This window comes from Rana temporaria, chromosome 6, assembly GCF_905171775.1.
Source record: "Rana temporaria chromosome 6, aRanTem1.1, whole genome shotgun sequence".
Classification (NCBI taxonomy): Eukaryota; Metazoa; Chordata; class Amphibia; order Anura; family Ranidae; genus Rana; species Rana temporaria.
The window spans coordinates 187160514-187181829 of NC_053494.1; the positions used below are offsets into that span (position 1 = coordinate 187160514).

At 45.5% G+C, this 21316-nt stretch overlaps 1 protein-coding gene across 1 annotated transcript in view; it reads left to right on the plus strand.

The window, feature by feature from the left end:
• Window positions 1-21316, plus strand: part of STAM2 (signal transducing adaptor molecule 2) — a 64485-nt gene that overhangs the window by 34186 nt on the left and 8983 nt on the right. Inside the window, exons 9-11 of the mRNA XM_040357964.1 lie at window positions 4581-4663; window positions 7140-7227; window positions 13230-13284. Of these exons, the coding sequence (XP_040213898.1) occupies window positions 4581-4663; window positions 7140-7227; window positions 13230-13284 (226 nt within the window). The remainder of the gene's footprint in view (window positions 1-4580; window positions 4664-7139; window positions 7228-13229; window positions 13285-21316) is intronic.

The window sequence follows — 21316 nt, forward strand, 5'->3', positions numbered from 1 at the left end:
TACGGGCCTATGTGCCTGCATGAATGCACCCTTATAGTTACCCTTTAAGAGTCAGAATAGCATATACTATGGCGAGAGGTACTGGCCAAAAAGGGGGCATTGCAGTTTTAAAGGGTTGTCATCCATTATTATGGAGGTGTGGTAGATATTGGCCACACCATTGTTGTTGGTCTTTCCTGTCTGACCAAAAGTGATTTCAGGTGCCATTAACCACCAAGGACCGCCTCCTGCAGATATATACGTCGGCAGAATGGCACGGCTGGGCACAGGCACGTACCTGTACGTCCCCTTTAAGTGCCCAGCCGTGGGTCCGAAGCTCCGTGACCCGCGGACCCGATCGCCGCCGGTGTCCCACGATCGGTCACAGGAGCTGAAGAATGGGGAGAGGTGTGTGTGTGTGTGTGTGTGTGTGTGTGTGTGTGTGTAAACACACCTTCCCCGTTCTTCACAGTGGCAGCTTCATTGATCGTGTGTTCCCTGATATAGGGAAACACGATCAATGACATCACACGTTCAGCCCTGCCCCCCCTACAGTTAAAAAAACATATGAGGTCACACATAACCCCTACAGCGCCCCCTAGTGGTTAACTCCTAAACTGCAATTGTCATTTTCACAGTAAACAATGCATTTTTATAGAATTTTTTTGCTGTGAAAATTACAATGGTCACAAAAATGTGTCAAAATTGTCCAATGTGTCCGCCATAATATCGTAGTCACGAAAAAAATCGCTGATCGCTGCCATTACTAGTAAAAAAAAATATATATATATTAATAAAAATGTCATAAATCTATTTCCTATTTTGTAAACGCTATAAATTTTGCGCAAACCAATCGTTAAACGCTTATTGCGATATTTTTGGTAAAAAAAAAAAATGTAGAAGAAAACGTATCGGCCTAAACTGAGAATTTTTTATTGTATCTTTTTTGGGGGTATTTGTTATAGCAAACATTTTCAAAATTGTCGCTGTATTTTTGTTTATAGCGCAAAAAAATAAAAACCGCAGAGGTGATCAAATGCCACCAAAAGAAAGCTCTATTTGTGGAAAAAAAGGGACATACATTTTGATTGGGAGCCACATCGCACGACCTCGCAATTGTCAGTTAAAGCGACGCAGTGCCGAATCGCAAAAACTGGCCAGGTCCTTTACCTGCATAATGGTCCGGGTCCTAAGTGGTTAAACACAATTACAGATGATCTGTGTGACTGCTGATGTGTGCATTGTGCACAACACAGAAAGTACGACAGGACATAGCATCCTACAAATACAACATGCTGGTTGTACCCAAGTGGGTCGATTGGATTAACTTGGGTACAATCTGCCTGCCCAAAGATGGTTCAAACCTCAGCCAGTCCCTGCTGAACTGTCTGAGATTCTAACCATCTATGGCTTGCTCAAGAGCAGACTGGCAGCAATTGTGTTGGGCCTCTTTGATTGTGAAAGTACCTGTTCCAGTAGCAAAGAAGGCATGGCAGAATGTACAGTATGTGATGCCTCCCCATGATGCCAACTCTGATATGCAATTTATTGAAATCTGGGAGTCCAACCATGCCTGTAAGTAAGGGAGGAGTAGAGCATGATTCTCTAATGTGGTTGGCAGTATGTGCAAGCTTGGTTTCTTAGATTTGTTGTAAAGTTTTACCAAAGTAGTCTTTAAAGACACCAGAGTGAGAAGCTGGAGTTTTGGCCAACCTGATGGGTTTTGGACATAAAAGCAATGTTTTTAGCCTGCAATTAGCTTTTATTATATTAGTAGAAAGGAAACCATTGCTATGTCTTCAGATGTCAGGAGCAGCTTTGCTCCATTTTGCAGCATTCTTTTCTTGCCTTGGAGATGACTGCACTTCTTCCTCTCTATTCTTCTTCCTGAGGAGTAATGGTTAATTGATGTGGTGTTAATGAGCTGCCTTCTGAAAATGAGATGATGAGCTCTGCTGAAGATCTCTTGGCTGGAAAAAGCACAGCTGCATTCATTTCAGATACTGTACACCATACATGTCTCTCCTCTTCCTCCCAGATGTAGCTGAAAGGAGCAAGCAAACGCTGCTTCATCTTTGCTTCTGTTCTAAAGCAGATACCACTTCTCAGCTGCAGTGCTTTAATTCTGGATGTCCCCTCTCTTCCTAATGACTAGTAAAACACAATGAGAATCTCAGACGGAAAAAAAAACATTCTGAGCCGTCATCCGACAATCTATTCATTAGTACACAGCTTACCAAAGTCAGTTACAACCGTTCATTTGAAAATAAGCGCAGAAACACTTTTTCGTAAGATAACGGAATGGACGATTTTCGTGTAATTATAATGGTGTTTGTAAAAAAAAAAAAAAGTGACCAAGACCATGCATGCTTGGAAATGAATACATTAGGGCCCTTTCAGACGTGCGGACCGTATGTCCGCTTTTTCATCCATCCGTTTGCGGATGAAAAAGGGACATACATTGGTCCCTATGTGATTGCAGGTGTCGGCGGATAAACATCCGCTGACACCCGTAATCACCCGCCTCCGCAAAGATCCGATTTTTGCAGACGGAAGAATGTCCTATTTTTTCTTCTGTCAGCGGATCAGATCGGATGATCACGGACACACGGTCCGTGTTCATCCGATCCCCCCCATAGGGGGAAGCGGAGAAAAGACAGGGCGGTCCCTGCACAGTGTGCGGGGACCGCCCTGTCAGCCACCGGCTCAGCGGGGATCAACGGAGCGATCCCCCGCTGAGCTTACGGACACACGGAGGTGGATCATTACTGATCCGCCCCGTGTGAAAGGGCCCTACATTACTTTTGAAGTTGTATTTTTTTAACTTTAGTACGTTTTCGATATGAGACTAGCATGCAAAAAAACTACCTGATCATTCGTCTGATATTCTCATCCTGTGTACTAGGCTAAAGAGTGCAAAATTGCCAGTAAAGAAATAATGAAAAAGAAAACAATTGGTTATATGATAGAATGCCTTAAGATAAAAAAACTTATGTGTGTAGCAGCACCCCCCAATTATCCACCTGAGCGCCTTCTCTCTCCAGCGATGTCCACGGTCCCCTCAGCCATTCAGGACACTCCTCCTGATTGGCTGAGACAGAGCACAGTGAGATGAACCTTCTGCCTTTACAGCCCCTTTAAACTTTTGAATAAAGAATGATCAGTTATTGGACACGCTTTTTTTCTATTCTAGTTTGGTTAAATGTAATCATACATATAGTGGCATCTGGCAGATTTCTAAGTCTGTTCTTTTAGCAGTAGAACATGCGTGGCATAGATGTGCCCATTCACAGTTTGAATATACAGTCATTGCAAAAAAAATTGGCACCCCTGCATTTCTGTCAGATAATGCACCACTTCAGCCAGAAATTTGTTGCAATTACAAATGTTTAGGCATTCTCATGTTTTATTTCTTTGTATTGTGACACAAAAAAGTGGAGAAACAAAAAGCCAAATCTGACACCTTCCACGCAAAACTCTGAAAATGGACTGGCAAAAATGATTGGCACCTTCTCAAAATTGTAAGAAATAAGTGCATTCCAAGTTTGTGATGCTCCTGATAATATAGAAATCACACCGGCAGCCAGTTAAAATGGTGAAAAATTTACTCAACCTTTCTGGTGTGTGTGTGTGTGTGTGTGCCACACGGAGAAGAGAGAGAGCAGCAAAAAATTGTCTGAGGATTTGAGAACATAAATTGTGGAAAAGAATGGACAATCTCAAGGTTGCAAGTCCATCTCCCAAGATCCTAATGTTCCAGTGTCCACTGTACACAACATTGTCAAGAAATTTACAGCCCGCGGCACATGGATAAAAAGCCACGTCATCTGCTCTTTACCGAGAATGGGGTCGCACCGTGTCCCAGGGACACAGCGTGCCCGCTGCCTGTGAGACTGGGAGCGACGTCGTCCCAGAACAACGAAGCGCCGCCCGTCCTTTGTCTATACTGCGGGCGGGAGGTAGTTAACAGATAAGTTCACCTTTTTGGTTACAAGTGCCACCCATTATTTAATTTTTTTCTTTAAGGGTGAACCATATAACATGTTCCAGCATCTACGACTATCACAATTTTTAAAGCAGTGTGACCATGCGGGGCTCCGCCCACACATCCGCGTCATTCAGTTAGTTTGTCATGAACAAATGCCTACAAGTATCATTAGTTATTGCGGCTGACGGCTTGTAGTTCTCAATGCAATGCAAGGGTGCTGGTGAGCGCTCTCATAGTCCATTGATCGCCCTGCTGATTGTGGGTTCCTTAGAATAAAAAACATACATTTTATTATTATTATTACTACAATATATAAAAAAATATATATATATAATTATATATATATATATATATATATATATATATATATATATATATATATATATATATATATATATATATATATATATATATATATATACATTTTTCTTTTTTTTTTCTTTAAGATGAACTTTTAGTGATTGGGTTTATTTTGGTCAATAAGTTGCATTCAGTAAAATAAAAACAAAATGTTGTCCTTTTTGTAAGTGCAAAATGGTGCATAAATAGCGTGTATATATTATTATTATTATTATTATTATTATTATTATATATTTTTTTTTTTCTTCTGCAGTTGCTGCTGAAAATCCTGCTCCTTATGATGAACCTCCAGAAACTGTGACAAAGTCGGAACCTGAACCAGTGTACATAGATGAAGTAAGTTAACATTTCAGTTTTACAGGTGAACGCAAGGCAAATGGCAAAGTGCACAAACTGGAACTTTTTTAACTGTCATCGCATTGGTAACTCCCACAAGCTTTTTTTGTGGTCCAGAACCCCACCGGCCAGGAAGCACATCCAGATCTTTGACATTGTAGTTCTGGTGCAACAGAGTCAAAAACATGCCTCCAGCCTTTTGATTAGATAGTGTAGTAAGTGCAGTATTGGTACAGAGTCATCCCTCTGCTCAGTTTTTAGTAAATTCATTGTTTTTTGGTTTTGTCTGCCGGAGTTCTGCTTTGTTAGAAATCTTCCTTACCATTGGCATTTCTGCTTCCTTTTCTGTAAATTAAGTCATTTGGTATTTGAAATGTTAAAGGGAAACTCCACTTTTGTGTGGGGAAAATGGCAAATTGAACACAATTGCAACACAAGTCATTTGTAATTGGATTTTCTTAAATGACCTTTCCTTATCAGTCTGCAGCAATGTAACTTTCTGTAAAATGCAATATGGCTACCTGGAGGTATGGGAGTATGGAACGCCCCCCAGATATGTCATGTCATTTCCTGCCCTTGTGATTGGCTTACAGATTTTCCCGAAGTCTGCACTAAGATACAAGTCAGATTTTTGGCACCCCCTGCAACTAAAATGTCATTTTTGGTGAGATACTCCCAAAGAGAAACGGCGTCTAAAGGGATGCAGGGATCCTTGTAATGTACACCGATCACGCATAGGGGAATTTTTTTTTTTTGTTCTCAACAAAAGTGGAGTTACTCTTTTTTGTCCAGCATAGCACCAAGGCTACCCTGTTAAGACTTATGGACTTGTTAAAGGATAAGTTCACAATTATGAACATGGTACTTGTTTCACCTGTTTTTACATGTAGCATGTTCCAGCATCTGCACCTTCTCCCCCCTGTGAATGAATAGACTACAAGTACCATCTGGTGAGCACTCTCGTAGTTCATTGATGGTCCTGCTCTCAGGTAACTGCCTGCCCATATCGGATGTATGGGTAGACCGCTATCCTGAGAGTCTGCAGGAGCTGGACACCACCCGCAATCTGCCGATTGAGGGTCCAAAGATATGCAGGCTCCTTAGAATTTATTTTTTATAAATGTGTAATATTTTTTTTTGCCTGCAAACAAATTTGCATTCATAACTTTTTTTCAAAAGGTGAACTTAAAGGGGTTGTACAGGAAATTTTTTTTTTTTTTTTTTATTTCATAATAAGCATCCTTTACCTGCAGACATTCCTCTTTTCTCTTCCTCATTGTTCGTTTTTGCTCAGAAGTTGCTCTATTTCTTCTCTGTTCTGTTCACTTCCTGTTTGTCTGATTGTTACTCACCACCGTAACGGGAGGTTTTACTGCGGTGGTCAGTGACGTGCTCGCCCCCTCCTGGGAACTACATCTGTGTGGCAGGACGCTCTCTACATGTTGGAGACTTCAAGGAGGTGTGAATTACTGGGTGTGCTGCAATGCATACTGGGAAATATAGTTCTTACATGAACAAGCGACGCAAACCAGGAAGTAAATGAGAGAACAGAAACTAGAACGCCAGAGGTGATCTAGATGAAGGAATTTAATAGGTATTTACTTGTTTTTTAACAGAATCATTACACTATTCTGTCTGTCTACTTTGCAGACATTAATTTTAGGCAACATTTTTTTTTCCTTTAACCTTTAAAGGGGAAACTATATGGTATTATTGTGACCTCAGTAGTTCTAAAACGTACAATATGTAGCCAGAAGTTTGTGAATCTGACCTATATGGCCCTCCAAGTTATGGAATTAAAGAGGAAGTAAACTCTTGAAGGAAAATAATTTTCCCTGCCCTGCAAAGTAAAGGCATAATGTGCTAGTATGCATCGCATACTAGCACATTATGTGACACCTGCAAACGAAGCCCGCGTTGTCCCTGCTGCAGGCTGCATCCATCTTTGCCCGTTTTCCTTCCTGGGCTGCGGACTCCGGCTCTGTGACTGGCTGGTGCCACATGACGTCGCTCCTGCGCATGGGATCTGCCGGTCGCGGCACTCTCTTCAGTCGAAAAGGCACAGGTGGCCGTTTCTTCAGAGCGCATGCACCGATTACATGATCCGTGCAGTATATAGTAAATATCTCCTAAACGGCGCACGTTTAGGAGATATTTACAGTACCTATAGGTAAGTCTTATTATAAGCTTACCTGTAGGTATAGAGTATACATGGAGGTTTACAACAAGTGTCTCCAGTGAATTGTGCACTTCCAGCCTTGTTGTAATAGTTTGGAGAAGGCTCTATTCTGTCCCAACATGATTGTGCCCTGTGTATAAAGCCAGCTCCATAAAGACACGGTTTGATGAATTTGGTGTGGAGGAACTTGCAAAGAACCTTGACCTCGACCCCACTCAATACCTAACATTTTTATGGTATCTCTTCATACCTTTTTTTTTTATTTAATATTTTTTTTACCTTTCACATCTCTTCTAGAATAAAATGGACCAGACATTACACACACTTCAGAGCATCAATCCGACTGACCCCAAGCCAGATTCGGTCACTCTTCTCGATTTGGAAGGTAACAATATTTACAGAAGTAGTGTAACATGAAATAAAAGATGTACCTCATTGGTCACCAGGCTATCTGTAATACGTGTGGCAGTTCAATATTCAGTTTTTTTATTTACCATGTTTTCCTAAAAGGAAACTGTAGTTCACGTGTTTTTTTTATTTTAATTTTTTTATATGTGATTGGGAAATTGAGAATAATTTAACCACTTGGCGCCCAGAGTACCTCATATGACGTCCTGGGCTTTGTGGTGGTATATCTGAATGATGGGTGCAGCTACAAGCATCATTCAGATATTGCCGTTTTTAGCCAGCGATTCCCTTCACCATAAGAACAATCATAGCGGCTGTTCTGTTGCTTGATCGTTATTACGGGCGGCGAAAGGGGACGTCCCCCCCCCCCCTCCCCCCACCCTCCGGTGCTTCTCCCGACTCACTGCTGCGATCGGTGAGTCAGAGACAGGATCCGCCGGCCCCGGGTTGTGATCATAGAGATTTCCGGCAGACCAGATGGTGATGATTGTGGGAGGCCGGGCGCGATGTTATGATGTCACGCCCGGCCTCTGCATTCAAAAAACCGCCGCCGCTTAGGCTGTGAAGCGGTGATCATTTTTTTACCCCAAATCTCACTGTAAAGAGGTCCTGTCATGCCAAATTTCTTTTACAAGGATTGTTTACATTCCTTGTGATAGGAATAAAAGTGATCAATTTTTATTTTATTTTTTTTAAAGTGCCCCTGTTCCCGTGTGCTCGCACGCAGAAGCGAACGCATACGTAAGTCCCGCCCACATATGAAGTTGGTGTTCAAATCACACATGTGAGGTGTCGCCACGATCGTTGGAGCGAGAGCAAAAATTCTAGCCCTAGACCTCCTCTGTAATTCAAAACATGTAACCAGTAAAAAATTTGAAAGCGTCACCCATGGGGATTTTTAAGTATCAAAGTTTTGCGCCATTCCACGAGCGTGTGCAATTTTGAAGCGTGACATGTTGGGTATCTATTTACTCAGCGTAACTTAATTTTTCACACGTTATGCAAAGAAATTGGGCTAACTTTACTGTTTTTTTTTTTTGTTTTGGGTTTAAAAAATTGATGCGCAAATACCGTGCGAGATAAAGTTGCAATGACCGCCATTGTATTCTCTAGGGTCTCTGCTAAAAAACATATATAATGTTTGGGGGTTCTGTGTAATTTTCTAGCAAAAAAAATATGATTTTTACATGTAGGAGAGAGATGTCCGAATTGGCCTGGGCTTGAAGTGGTTAAAGGACAACTTTACCTTTTTAGCAAAGTTCTCTTTTAACCCCCCCTCACTCCTCTAAGGCCCCTTTCAGACTGGGGCGGGGGCGCCGTCAGCGGTAAAGCGCCGTCAATTTCACGTCGCTAGCGGCCGAGAAAGGGTTAAAACCACTGCAAAGGGCCTCTGCAGAGGTGCTTTGCCGGCGGTATAGCAGCGGTGGCCATTGATTTCAATGGGCAGGAGCAGGATACACACCGCTCCTTCATCGCTCCATAGATGCTGATTAGCGTTATAGCGCCTGCAAAGCGACCCAGTGTGAAAGGGTCCAAGTGCTGCTCACCTGGTAACATAATTACCTGCGTTCCTTGAATCAGCAATGATCACTGTGCGACCTGCCTGGCACTGAACAGTCTTTGAGAATAATTTTCATGAGGAGTTCATTTTAAAGAGTCTTTAAAGTGGATTTTCATCCTGTAAATGAAAAGGTCCTTTTACACGAGCGGTCCGCCCAGTGGACTCCAATTGCGCAGTGGGGATCGATTCACTGATCCCCGCTCACTGTGCAGAGACGGACCTGTCAGAGTCCCGCTCTCCTCTATAGGGAGATCAAATGAAAACGGACCACTTTTTCATTTGATCTGCCAGACTGATGGAAAATGAGGTCTCCATCCATCTGGATTTCACGGACACGGATCAGATCGGATAGCGGCAGGTGTCAGCGGATATGTCACCACTGACATCCGTCGCTCCAAAGGAGTGAATGGAGCGTCCGATCAGGTCTGCCTGAAAAACCGACAGGGGGGGACCTGATCGGAAAGCCTGTGTAAAAGGGGCCTTCGGCCTCGTACAGACGACCGGATCTATCCGCTGGGATTGATCCGCGGATCAGTTCCAGCAGATAGATCCGGTCGTGTGTACGTCCGAGCGGACATTTCCTGGCGGATAAAAATCCAGCCGACGGATTCCCAGCGGATAAAAATTTCTTAGCATGCTAAGAAATCTATCCGCTGGAATCCAGTCCAGCGGACTGATCCGGTCATCTGTACAGACTCACCGGATCAGTCCGTCCGCTCCCCTCCCTCGCATGCGTCGTAATGATTTGACGCATGCGTGGAAGTATTTACCTTCCAGCGTCACCGCGGATGTATTCCGCGCGGATTTCGATTTGATGGTGTGTGTACAGCCATCAGATCCAAATCCGCCAGAGGATTTATCCGCTGGAAATGGTCCGGCGGACCGTTTCCAGCGGATATCCTCTCGTGTGTATGGGGCCTTGGTGTAAAAGTCAGCAGCTACACATGCTGTTGACATTTTAAAGTGGATGTAAACCCTCTTGTATACCCAGTGAAGTGAATAGCCTCAGATGATACACAGGGATGAAACTAATCCTCCTACATAAAATAAAACGTATCTGCAGTCTTCTCTTCCCTGCATGGCTTCAAAAGTGCATATTTGTGATGAAATGCTTCTGCATCTGTGAGGAGCAGAGAGGAGGGGGCAGAGAGCTGCAGTGAGTGTGTGAGAGCTGATTGGAGGAAAGGGAAACACCCCCCCCTCCACACAAGGCACAGGAACGAAGGAACATGCAGAGCTGTGTTCTGATTTCTTGACTGACGTTAACAACCACTTTAAAAAACACACTTGCCTGTCCCAGGATCCAGCGATGTCCTCACCCGACCTGGCTCTTCACTGGTTTTCGGGTCCACGGCCTGGCATCTTAACTGTGGGCAGCTGGCTGTGACTCCTTGTGGCTTCACAATCGGCTACCCGCTGCGCATGCTCTCACGGTTTTCTTGGGCCTGTAACATGTCCCAAGAGGCTGCAGGTGAAGGAGGGGAGGGCCAAACTGTTCGGATCGCTGCAGTGATTGACCAGATGTGAAAGCATAAACCTCTAAGAATCTGGTACCTGCTCTCTCCCCCCCCCCCCCCCCCCCCCCAAAGAAGAGGCATTCCAAATATGGGGGAGTGGAACTTCCCCTTTTGGGTGACGTTCTGCTTTAGCCTGGGTTTACACTTATGTGATGTAGATACCGCATGTGATTCGCACCGCATTCCTGTACACATCACATGCGATGTCTAAGCGGTGCGATTTTAGCCATACATTTTGTATGGCTGAAATGGTATCGCATTTGCACCAAAATGATGCAGGGCCCTTTTTTCCCCACGCAACTGAATCGTATTGCATTGGTATTTACACCCATGTGATGCGATTTATGGCAATCACTGTGTTTTGCGATCTTTTTCAGGGTGTTATATATAATATTGACACCTGCAGCAGTTTGCATGAACGTCATGCAATGCGGGTAACACACATGTGATGTGGGAAACACAATGGCCCAGATTCAGGTAGATCCGCGCAATATTTGCGTGGGCAAAGGGCAACGATTTTTGCTCTGCGCCCACGCAAATATTTCGATTTGCCCGCGATTCACGGAGCAGTAGCTCCGTAAATTGCGCGGGCGCTATGCTAATTAGCCCGGCGTAAGGGCGCCTAATGTAAATGATCCCGCCGGGGGCGGGAATCATTTAAATTAGGCGCGCTCCCGCGCCGAGCGAACAGCGCCTGCTCCGTCGGGAAACTTTCCCGACGTGCATTGCGGCAAAGGACGTCATTTGCTTCTAAGTGAACGTGAATGGCGTCCAGCGCCATTCACGAATCACTTACGTAAACGACGTGAAATATAAATTTCACGAGCGGGAAGGGCGGCTATACTTTAGCATTGGCTGCCCCTACTATTAGCAGGAGCAGCCTTGCGCTAAAGTCGCCGTACGGAAACTCCGTACCTTGCGTGCGCAGGGCCCGCGCAACTTTTGTGAATCGGTGGTAGTATGCAATTTGCATACTATACGCCGATCACAATGGCCGCGCCCCCTAGCGGCCAACGCAAGAATGCAGCCTGAGATATGAAGGCATAAGGAGGCTTATGTCTGTCATATCCTAGGCTGCAGTCCGCGTAGCGATGTTCCTGAATCAGGGGCATTCGCTACGCGGGAGAAAAACAGCTATTGCGCCGCGCAACAGCTTCTTGAATCTGGGCCATTGAATCCTAAGTGTGAACCAGGGCTGAAGTGTAATCTGTGTGAAAAGATCCCAAGTGGGGCACATGTAGATAAAGCTTGTAATTCATATTTTGGAAACTGCAGACATACTTACAACACAGATAACCCTGCCTGGGGCTGTGCAATGTAGGAGAGAGCATTTTATCAAAGCTTATGGGACTTATGAGTCAGTTTTGGCATTTCCTACCGGTTTCCTAGAACAGTTTGCCAGCTCCAGTGCCCAATGTGACTCGAAAATGTCTTGTGTCACACCATGTGGTCATGTGCTGCCTGCTGAGGTCTGGTTGGGAATAAATATAACAATAAGGATAAAAAATAGTAGCAGCTTTCTCCGCTTCCGAATCTTAGTCAATATACATTATATTTTATAGATTGGCAAAGTGCTCATTTGGGCACATGATGGACTGTTCTGATTATTACAGTCCTTGAATTTAGTTGAGTGTTTGTAGCGTATAAAATGTACGGCACATACAGCACAGTGGGGTAGTGTAGACTATAAACTGTACAGCATAGTGTACAGAACATGGTGGTGAGAGTAAACTCTACTGCACAGTGTACAGAGTGTAGTTATGGAGTATATAATGTACATCACAGTGTAGTTGTGGTGTATAGAATGTACAGAACACTGGGTCACTGTAGCGCCGGGTATATATTGTACAGCTCAGTACACAAAGTGGAGCAGTATGGGGCATAAAATGTACAACACAGAGTGTATTTACCGTAATCTACAATACAAGGGAGAGAGAGAGTTGTAACTATAGAAAGTACAATATCTGTGTACACAATTGATCGGTGTGACACACATAACATGCACAGCACTGAAAGATTTGGAGATCTAAATAGCACTATTGCATGCTGTGGTTTTCACTTCGACTAGAGTGCCAATTTTTAAAGTGATAGTAAACACACACACACACACACACACACACTCTGTTCATTTTACATGATCCCATCTGTATGTGGATGATAGCACTGGAATTATTGTAATAAAAAAAATACAGCTGTCACATGACCCAGCCCTCTCCCAGTCTGTGTGCAGGGAAACATAAGCAGGAGGAGCGTTTAGTCCTCTGCTGCTGGTCACATGTAAAAAAAAAAAAAAACAACATTATTTTTTGGCTGTAACATGGTGCTGGTTGATTTTCTGCCAGGCAGTCTGTTACCCCCCCCCCCCCCTCCAGCCTGTTTTAGAATAAGAGGGAGGCGAAGCCACCATTAATCTACATGTAAAATCCCGCCACCATTGTGTTTAGCGGGTATGGAGAGGGAGGGAGTGGGCTGCCATTTACCACTGTGTATACTCCCACATGTGACTCTCTATAGTCATATGGGCTGCTCAGATGTGATGGGGAGGAAATGCTTAGCATAGAAGCTCGCTGAAAACTGAGCATGTGCAAAGCTGCCAACACTGCTCTGCAAAATCTATAGCTGCATTGGGGACATGGACAGGAGGGGCAGATGGGAGAACGGGAGGATCAACCAGGTTTTTTGCAGGATACATAAAACGAATCTCAGTAATATACCATTTATTGATAGTTTTTTATGATGGGGTTAGTGCTACTTTAATGCCAATGGTGGTGTCATTCCCAGTGTTTCCTTATTATACTGCTCCAAATAACTAAATACTGTAATTTATTTAATATGTATAACAAAGTAAATTGAAAATGTATGCTTCCCCCCTTTTTTTTTTTTTTTTTTTCCCCCTTACAGATGTCTGCCAACAAATGGGTCCAATGATCGACGAGAAATTAGAAGAGATTGACAGGTGAGGTACCAAGTAAGGCTGCATTCACACCTGAGCGTCGGTCGTTCGGCGTTTTTTTTCCAGTGTTTTGTCGCGCGTATTCATGCTTATTTGCATACAGCGTTGTCCGACGTTTTTGTACTTTGACGTTTTTTATTTTAGCCAATAGGAAAAACTATCATCTTTTCATCACTTGTTGCTATGTTGGTAGATTTTTTTAATCTTCTGCATGGGCGACAAGTTCTATTGATTAAAGCGACGAAACGCCCGTAGCAAACGCCCGTTGTTGCGCAAGTCGCTTGAATCGAGCGTTTCCATTACTTTCTATGGGAAATGGAAACGCTCAAATACGCCCGATACGCGCGTCCGGAACTTTTTTTGGCTACAGGCGATGGGCGTCAGGCGCATCAGCGTTCAGATGTGAACCATCCCCATAGACTTTCATGTATTTTGGTCCCTCTGGCGTTTGTGAGCGTCGCGCTACAGGCGACAAAACGCCTAGGTGTGAATGGGCTCTAAACTGACCATTAATTGTTTACTTTATACATTAATTTTATCACATATTAATAATCTTCTCTCAACTCAAGAAGTTGTCTGGCACATGCTCAATGCATTTGTCTGTTTATTGCACACACAAACAATTAAAAATACTAGTGTTGCATTTTCTCGTTGCAGTGGAAAGAAATCGATATACAATTGTTTTCTTTTGCATAATTCCAATTTCTATCTGAGATGTCCATGTTCCCTCCCAACCTTCACTGCAGTTTTGCTGCATTTCCTTTTTTTTTCTCTCTCTCTTTCTCGCGCTTTTTTTGCCGTAGAGCAGCATTTGTCAGCTTCGGTCCTCCATTAGCCTCAGATTTTCAGGACTTCCTTTATCTAACACCAGTAATTTTAAAGTGAACCTGTCACATGCAACATTTGAATACACAGTGCTTAGTAGAGTGCAAATCACACAGCTGTTGTCCTCTCTCCACTTCCAATCCTTTTGAAATGAGAACCTACGATTACGCTAAATAGCAGTGTGCTGGGAGCTGCCATTGTCTGACTTAGCAGCTGCATATTAGTTCCAAGGCAGTCAACGTGGTGCTGAACAGGTGACCTGGAATTAAGCTGGATACACATTATACAATTTTTTGCTGTTTAATTTCCTTTAGATTTGCCTTCAACTATGTAGTGCAAGAGCCTGTCTGATTGCATACAAATTGAAAGTGTTTAGGGTTGACCTCATATGATATGGTTTTGGAAAATTGTATAGTGTATCTTGTGTTTAGATGGCAGATTCTCTTAAAGAGAAGCAACAGTGTGTGTGTGTGGCCCCTTTTCACACTGGTGGGTGTAAAAACAGGCGGTTGATCTGTGTTTTTAAATGGGAGGCGCCACCTGTCGCACTCTCCTACTAAGGTCAATATGACTGCTCTGCAACTGCAAGCCAAACACGTTGCGGCTTTGTATTTCCATACCGACTGCATCAACCAGGAAGAGGCAGCCGGCTCACAATGTCCGAGAGCAAAGTGGCAGCACAGGACCTGGTGTGCGGCGGATCACTTTTGGAACGTACCTGGGCATATGTAATTGGGTTTATGGAGCAGGAAAGAGGATTTATAAAAAAAAAAATTGAGATTCCTGTGTTTTTTTATATATATTTTTTCTTTCTCGTACATCACGGGACACAGAGCGGCATATTCATTACTAGTGGGTTATATGGAGTACCTTCAGGTGATGGACACTGGCAATCTCAAACAGGAAGTGCCCCTCCCTATATAACCCCCTCCCATAGGAGGATTACCTCAGTTTTTTCGCCAGTGTCTTAGGTGTTGGTGCACGTTGAGGCTGTGCCTGTAGTAGTCCTTGGGACCAGGGCCAGCTGACCGGATCCGTCCAAGGTGCTTCATAGCCAAAGTGGACGGTACCCGGGCCCCAATTCGTGGATGGGGTTTTGCCTATAATGCCTCTCCTTGGAGGGCTGGACCCTGGGTTCCAGGTCTGGTTTCTAACCTAGAGAATACCTGTTGCCAGTGGTGCTGTATAGGTCCAGGTTGTGGTGTTCTTTTAAGACCCCAGTCCCTGAAGGTCTATGACCATACCCACGGTGAAGGGTGAAGATTGGGCCTCTTGCAGAGCAATACCCTGCGGCGTGGAAAGGTAAGCAGGGGGCCTACGGAACTTGGTTTGTCAGTAGGCTTCCTACAGGGGATTCTTGGGCAGCCTATTTATGCCTCTGTGCATGGGCAAAGGAGAACCACAAAGTTTTCAAACGGGATGGCTCAAAACACCCAGGTATAGTTCCCCTGGCTGGGCTAGTAGGCTGCTGCTGCTTCTGTCACAAGGAGGGCCTTTTTTTGGGCAGGGTGTTCCACAGAGAAGGAACCATACCATTAGGGAGACAGTTTAAAGCTTCCCTTTTACCTGTGTCTGCTGCTCCAGCGTCTAAGGTCCTGGTGTCTCCTCTCCACATGGCTTCCTGCTTCCCCTAGCGGCGTTTGACGCGCGCGCGTGCGCGCGCTTTTACTTATCTGTGCGCGCGCATACGCGGCGGTGCTGCGGGGAGGGGGCGGTTGACGCCGGACGGCTCCTCCCCCCTGCACACAGGGAGGATAAATCCTGGAGGGCTGTTCAGTCTGTAAAGGCTGTGAGGGGACACGGAGCAGCGATGCTGGCTACAGCATAGGAAGGTTTGACAGAGCTTTCTGGCACAGTGACACCCGGTGGCAGTTGTGGGAAGTACACCTTACTAAGGAGCCTCTGGCTTAAAAGTTTGCATTCAAGCCTGTGTACTAAGCAGCGCCTTTGAACACTTAGGGTGCTCACCTAGCCCAGCATTAGGGGGTCAATACCAGACAAAAAAAAAAAAAAAAAGATTTTTTCTGGTTGAAGCCCTTGGGGCTCAGTATTGATTTTCCCTTTTTATAGGTTATGGGAGGTTTGGAGTCCCTCTAACATTACCCTATCCTATTGTTTCACATTTATTTGATTATATGTGTATTTTCTCCAGCTATTACAGTCAGTTGTATACTAGCGGAGTGCCTCAGAATTTGTATATTATGGCTCCTAAGGGAAGAACGCTAAAACGGTTAAAAAACCAAAAGGTTCTCCATCGGGCTCTGAGGATATCCAAAATCTAGTGGCCCCTACTACTCCGGAATGCCCGGAAGTTGTTGTCCTAGGTGAGCCATCAGGGTTGCTAGGTGCTATGGCTGGCCCTACTCAACCAGCTCCTTCCTATGTAACGGAAGAGATGTTAGCCTCCACCTTGGGTGGATTGGAAAGGAGGATGGCCGCTCTAATTACGGCATCTTTGGCAGGGAAGAAGCGGGTTAGATCCCCGTCTCCCAGGTCTGAGTCTCTGGAGGAGGATATCCTCTCCGACTGACGAATTGGAGGATCAAGGAGACCAGACAGAGGGAGGTCAGGATCACCTTGACCATTTAGGTTCTGAGGATTCTACAATAGAGGAACCTTTTTCAGCTTCTCACGCAGAAAGACTGTGGGTTCAGTCCCTAACGGATATGGTGCGGTTGGCTTTTAAGATACCTGTGCCTCAGCCTCTGGCCTCCGCGGTATCCTCATTGGGCTCCCTGAAAGCGCCCCAAGCCAATTTGGTATTCCCGGTACATCCTTTGTTAAAGGACCTGATTTTTCAGGACTGGGCTAAGCCAGACAGGTAACCCTTAGAGGAAGAGTTTTCAAAGAGATGGGCTGTCCCTACTGTGGACGCAGCCATCTCATGTGTGAACAGATCTTTAACTTGCAGGTGTTTAAGGATCCGGTTGATAAACGCTTGGAAACATTACTTAAGGCCTCCTTTACTTCAGCAGGGGCGATAGTTCAGCCCGCTGTGGCTGCTATTGGAGTGGCCCAAGCATTATCAGATAAGACTAAGCAAATGCTTAAACTTATCCCTGCCCAGCAGGCAGAGGAATTTTGGATATACCCAGGGCTATACGCTTTACGGTGGATGCTATCAAGGACTCCATCCAGCAGGCGTCACGTTTATTCTTATTTCTAATCCATATGAGAAGGCTCTTATGGTTGAAGAATTGGGAGGCTGAGCCCCCGTGCAAATAACTCCTGGTAGGGTTCCCTTCCATGGAGGACGTCTCTTCGGAGAAGACTTGGATAGATATATTCAGACTATATCAAGCGGCAAAAGCACTCTCTTGCCAGTCAAGAAGAAGGCCCGAGGGCCCGCATTTAGGCGCCAGCCCTCCCCGGGGCAGGGGCCCTCTAATACCAAACAGTATCGACGGCCTCCTGCAAGATCAGGCATTAACAATAAGCCGCAGGGCCAAGCCACTGGGGGCAAGAAGCAGTGGTACCGCAAGCCTGCGAAGCCAGCCCCCAAGTCGGCCCTATGAAGGGGCGCCCCCACCCACGATGGTGGGGGGAAGGCTGCGTCTCTTTGCAGAGGTTTGGGAGGCCACCATTCCCGACTGCTGGGTACGGTCTTCCGTGACCACGGGCTACAAGCTAGAATTTCTAAAATTCCCTCCTCCTCATTACCAGGAGTCAAGAGTACCAGACGACCCTGTGAAAGGAGCCGCATTGATGGCGGCATTGAATCATCTGCTATGCCAGAAGGTGATAGTAGAAGTACCAGTCCGGGAACAGGGATTGGGGTTCTACTCCAACCTGTTTATCATCCCAAAGCCCAACGGCGATGTCAGGCCAATTTTGGACTTAAAGGGAGTAAATGCGTATCTAAAGGTCCGCTCATTCCGGATGGAAACTATTCGGTCAGCTGTCGCCGTGCTCCAGAAGGACGACTTCATGGCGTCCATAGACATAAAGGATGCTTACCTTCATGTGCCAATTTTTCAGCCACATCAAGTATTTCTATGCTTCTCGTGGCTCAGCGTCATTTCCAATTTGTGGCGCTCCCCTTCGGGTTGGCTACGGCCCCCCGGGTATTCACGAAGGTCCTAGCCCCAATCCTAGCCAATCTAAGGATCCAGGGGGTCACGGTCCTGGCTTACCTGGACGACCTCTTGGTCGTAGACCATTCGTCTCCTGGCCTGGAAAGAGCAGTGGCCCTCACGGTTCAGTACCTCAAGAGGTTCGGCTGGGTCCTAAATCGAGACAAGTCAGCATTCCTGCCCACAAGGCAGCTGGATTATCTCGGCATGAGATTGGATACAGAACAACAGAGGGTGTTTCTACCCCTATTAAAGGCCATCAAAGAGCTAATACAAATGGTTCTAAGCAAGAGAAGGCCAACTGTTCGCCTATGTATGCGGCTACTAGGCAAGATGGTGGCCACATTCGAGGCGGTTCCGTACGCTCAGAGCCACACTCGCATCCTGCAGGCAGCCATCCTGTCAGCCTGGAGCAAGAGGCCTCAGGCCTTAGAAATTCCTTGGCCACTCTCACCAAGAGTGCGGCAAAGTCTAGCTTGGTGGTTAAACCCTCAGAATCTCCTGAAGGGAAAGACTTTCAGTCCTGTGACCTGGAAGATAGTAACCACAGACGCCAGCCTGATGGGCTGGGGAGCAATTTTGGATGGTTGCACTCGCCAGGGCTCTTGGGCAGCGGCAGAGAAGCAGTTGCCCATCAATATCTTGGAGCTCAGAGCTGCTCGACTAGCCCTCAGGGCTTGGACGTCCAAACTACAAGGGTTCCCGGTGAAAATACAATCGGACAATGCCACGGCGGTGGCATATATATAAATCACCAAGGGGGAACCAAGAGTCAAGCCGCTCAGAAAGAAGTGAGCTTGATTTTCTTGTGGGCAGAAGCCCATGTGCCCTGCATATCGGCTATATTCATTCCCGGAGTCGACAACCTACAGGCGGACTTCTTAAGTCGCCAGACTCTGTTGCCGGGGGAGTGGTCTCTGCATCCACAGGTCTTTCAGACACTCTGCCAGAAATGGGGAGTGCCGGGCGTGGATATCATGGCATCGAGACTGAACAAAAAGCTAGACAGGTTCATGTCCCGCACAAGGGATCCCAGGGCCTGCGGAACCGATGCGTTAGTTTGCCCTTGGCATCAGTTCAAACTTCTTTATGCATTTTCCCCGCTCCAGTTACTACCCTGCCTGCTGCGCAGGATCAGGGTGGAGCACATACCAGTCTTCCTGGTAGCTCCAGCATGGCCCAGAAGGGCATGGTATTCACTAATCCTAAGGATGGTAGTGGGAGACCCTTGGACTCTTCCTCTACGGCCAGTACTGCTATCGCAAGGTCCGATCCTCCACCCTGCCTTACGGCATCTAAATTTGACGGCCTGGAAGCTGAATCCCTGATTCTCAGGGGTAGAGGTCTGTCTCAGAAAGTAATCTCTACCCTAATCAGAGCCAGGAAACCGGTCTCTAGGGTGATTTATTACAGGGTCTGGAAGGCCTATGTAGGCTGGTGTGAGTCCAAGTTATGGCTTTCTCGTAAGTTTACCATCGATAGAGTATTAAGTTTTCTCCAGCTCGGAGTGGATAAAGGACTGGCATTAAGCACAATCAAAGGACACATTTCAGCTTTGTCAGTATGGTTTCAGCGGCCGCTGGCCACCCACTCGCTGGTTAAGACCTTCATTCAAGGGGTCTTACGTATTAATCCTCCAGTTAAATCCCCGCTTTGTCCGTGGGATTTAAATCTTGTTCTGTCAAGTTTACAGAAACAACCTTCTGAGCCGTTGGCTGAAATTCCTTTGGTTTTACTGACAAGGAAGTTAGTATTTTTGGTCGCCATAGTTTCCGCCAGAAGAGTATCGGAACTGGCAGCCTTATCCTGTAAGGAACCATATCTTATTTTGCATAAGGACAAGGTCGTTCTCCGCCCTCATCCTTCCTTCCTACCAAAGGTTATATCCAGTTTTCATCTAAACCAGGATTTGGTATTACCATCCTTCTTTCCTAAACCTACTTCCAGAAAGGAAGGGTTGCTGCATACCTTGGATATTGTCAGGGCCATGAAGGCCTATCTTAAAGCTACAGAGAAGATCCGGAAAACAGATGTGTTGTTCATTTTACCGGATGGGCCCAAGAAGGGGCAGGCAACTGCAAAATCCACCATCTCGAGGTGGATTAAACAGTTAATCACTCAGGCCTACGGCTTGAAGGGGTTGCCTCCTCCGTTATCATTAAAGGCTCATTCTACTAGGGCCATGGGCGCCTCCTGGGCAGCACACCACCAGATCTCTATGGCTCAAGTTTGCAAGGCGGCAACCTGGTCTTCTGTCCACACGTTTACAAGGTTCTACCAGTTGGACGTAAGAAGGAATACTGATGCAGCCTTTGGGCAGGCAGTGCTGCGGGCTGCAGTTTGAGACCCTCGGATTCCGGGGGCTCCCTTTTGAGTAAAATTTAAAATTTAAATTTATTTTTCTCAACTAAGTTGGATTTATTATGATTTGAGTATATCTCTAAATTAAATCCTTTTGTCTTGGGAAGATGTCTCCCTCCCCTCATTGTAAGCATTGCTTTGGGACATCCCACTAGTAATGAATATGCCGCTCTGTGTCCCGTGATGTACGAGAAAGAAAAAGGGATTTTTAATACAGCTTACCTGTAAAATCCTTTTCTTGGAGTACATCACGGGACACAGAGCTCCCACCCCTCTTATGGGGACCATTTTGGGAGGCATACTGCTTGCTACAAAACTGAGGTACTCCTCCTATGGGAGGGGGTTATATAGGGAGGGGCACTTCCTGTTTGAGATTGCCAGTGTCCATCATCTGAAGGTACTCCATATAACCCACTAGTAATGAATATGCCGCTCTGTGTCCCGTGATGTACTCCAAGAAAAGGATTTTACAGGTAAGCTGTATTAAAAATCCCTTTTTTTATATATATAATGCATAAAAATGTAAAGCTGTGTTTCAAAGAGGCATTTAGCAGGTGCTACTTCTGACTCCCACCAAGCTCCTTTCAAAAGTGTCGGGTTCTATAATGTATCCTGATCTTGGTACATGAAGTGTACATTTGAGTTGCACAATCAAAGGAGCTTCAACCAGCGCGTCCCCCATCCCCCCCTCCAATCAGAATACACAGATCAGTGCTTACAGTCATTGGTTGCAAGTGCTGATTAAATGCTGGTTTTCCAGTAAGTCCATTCGATAG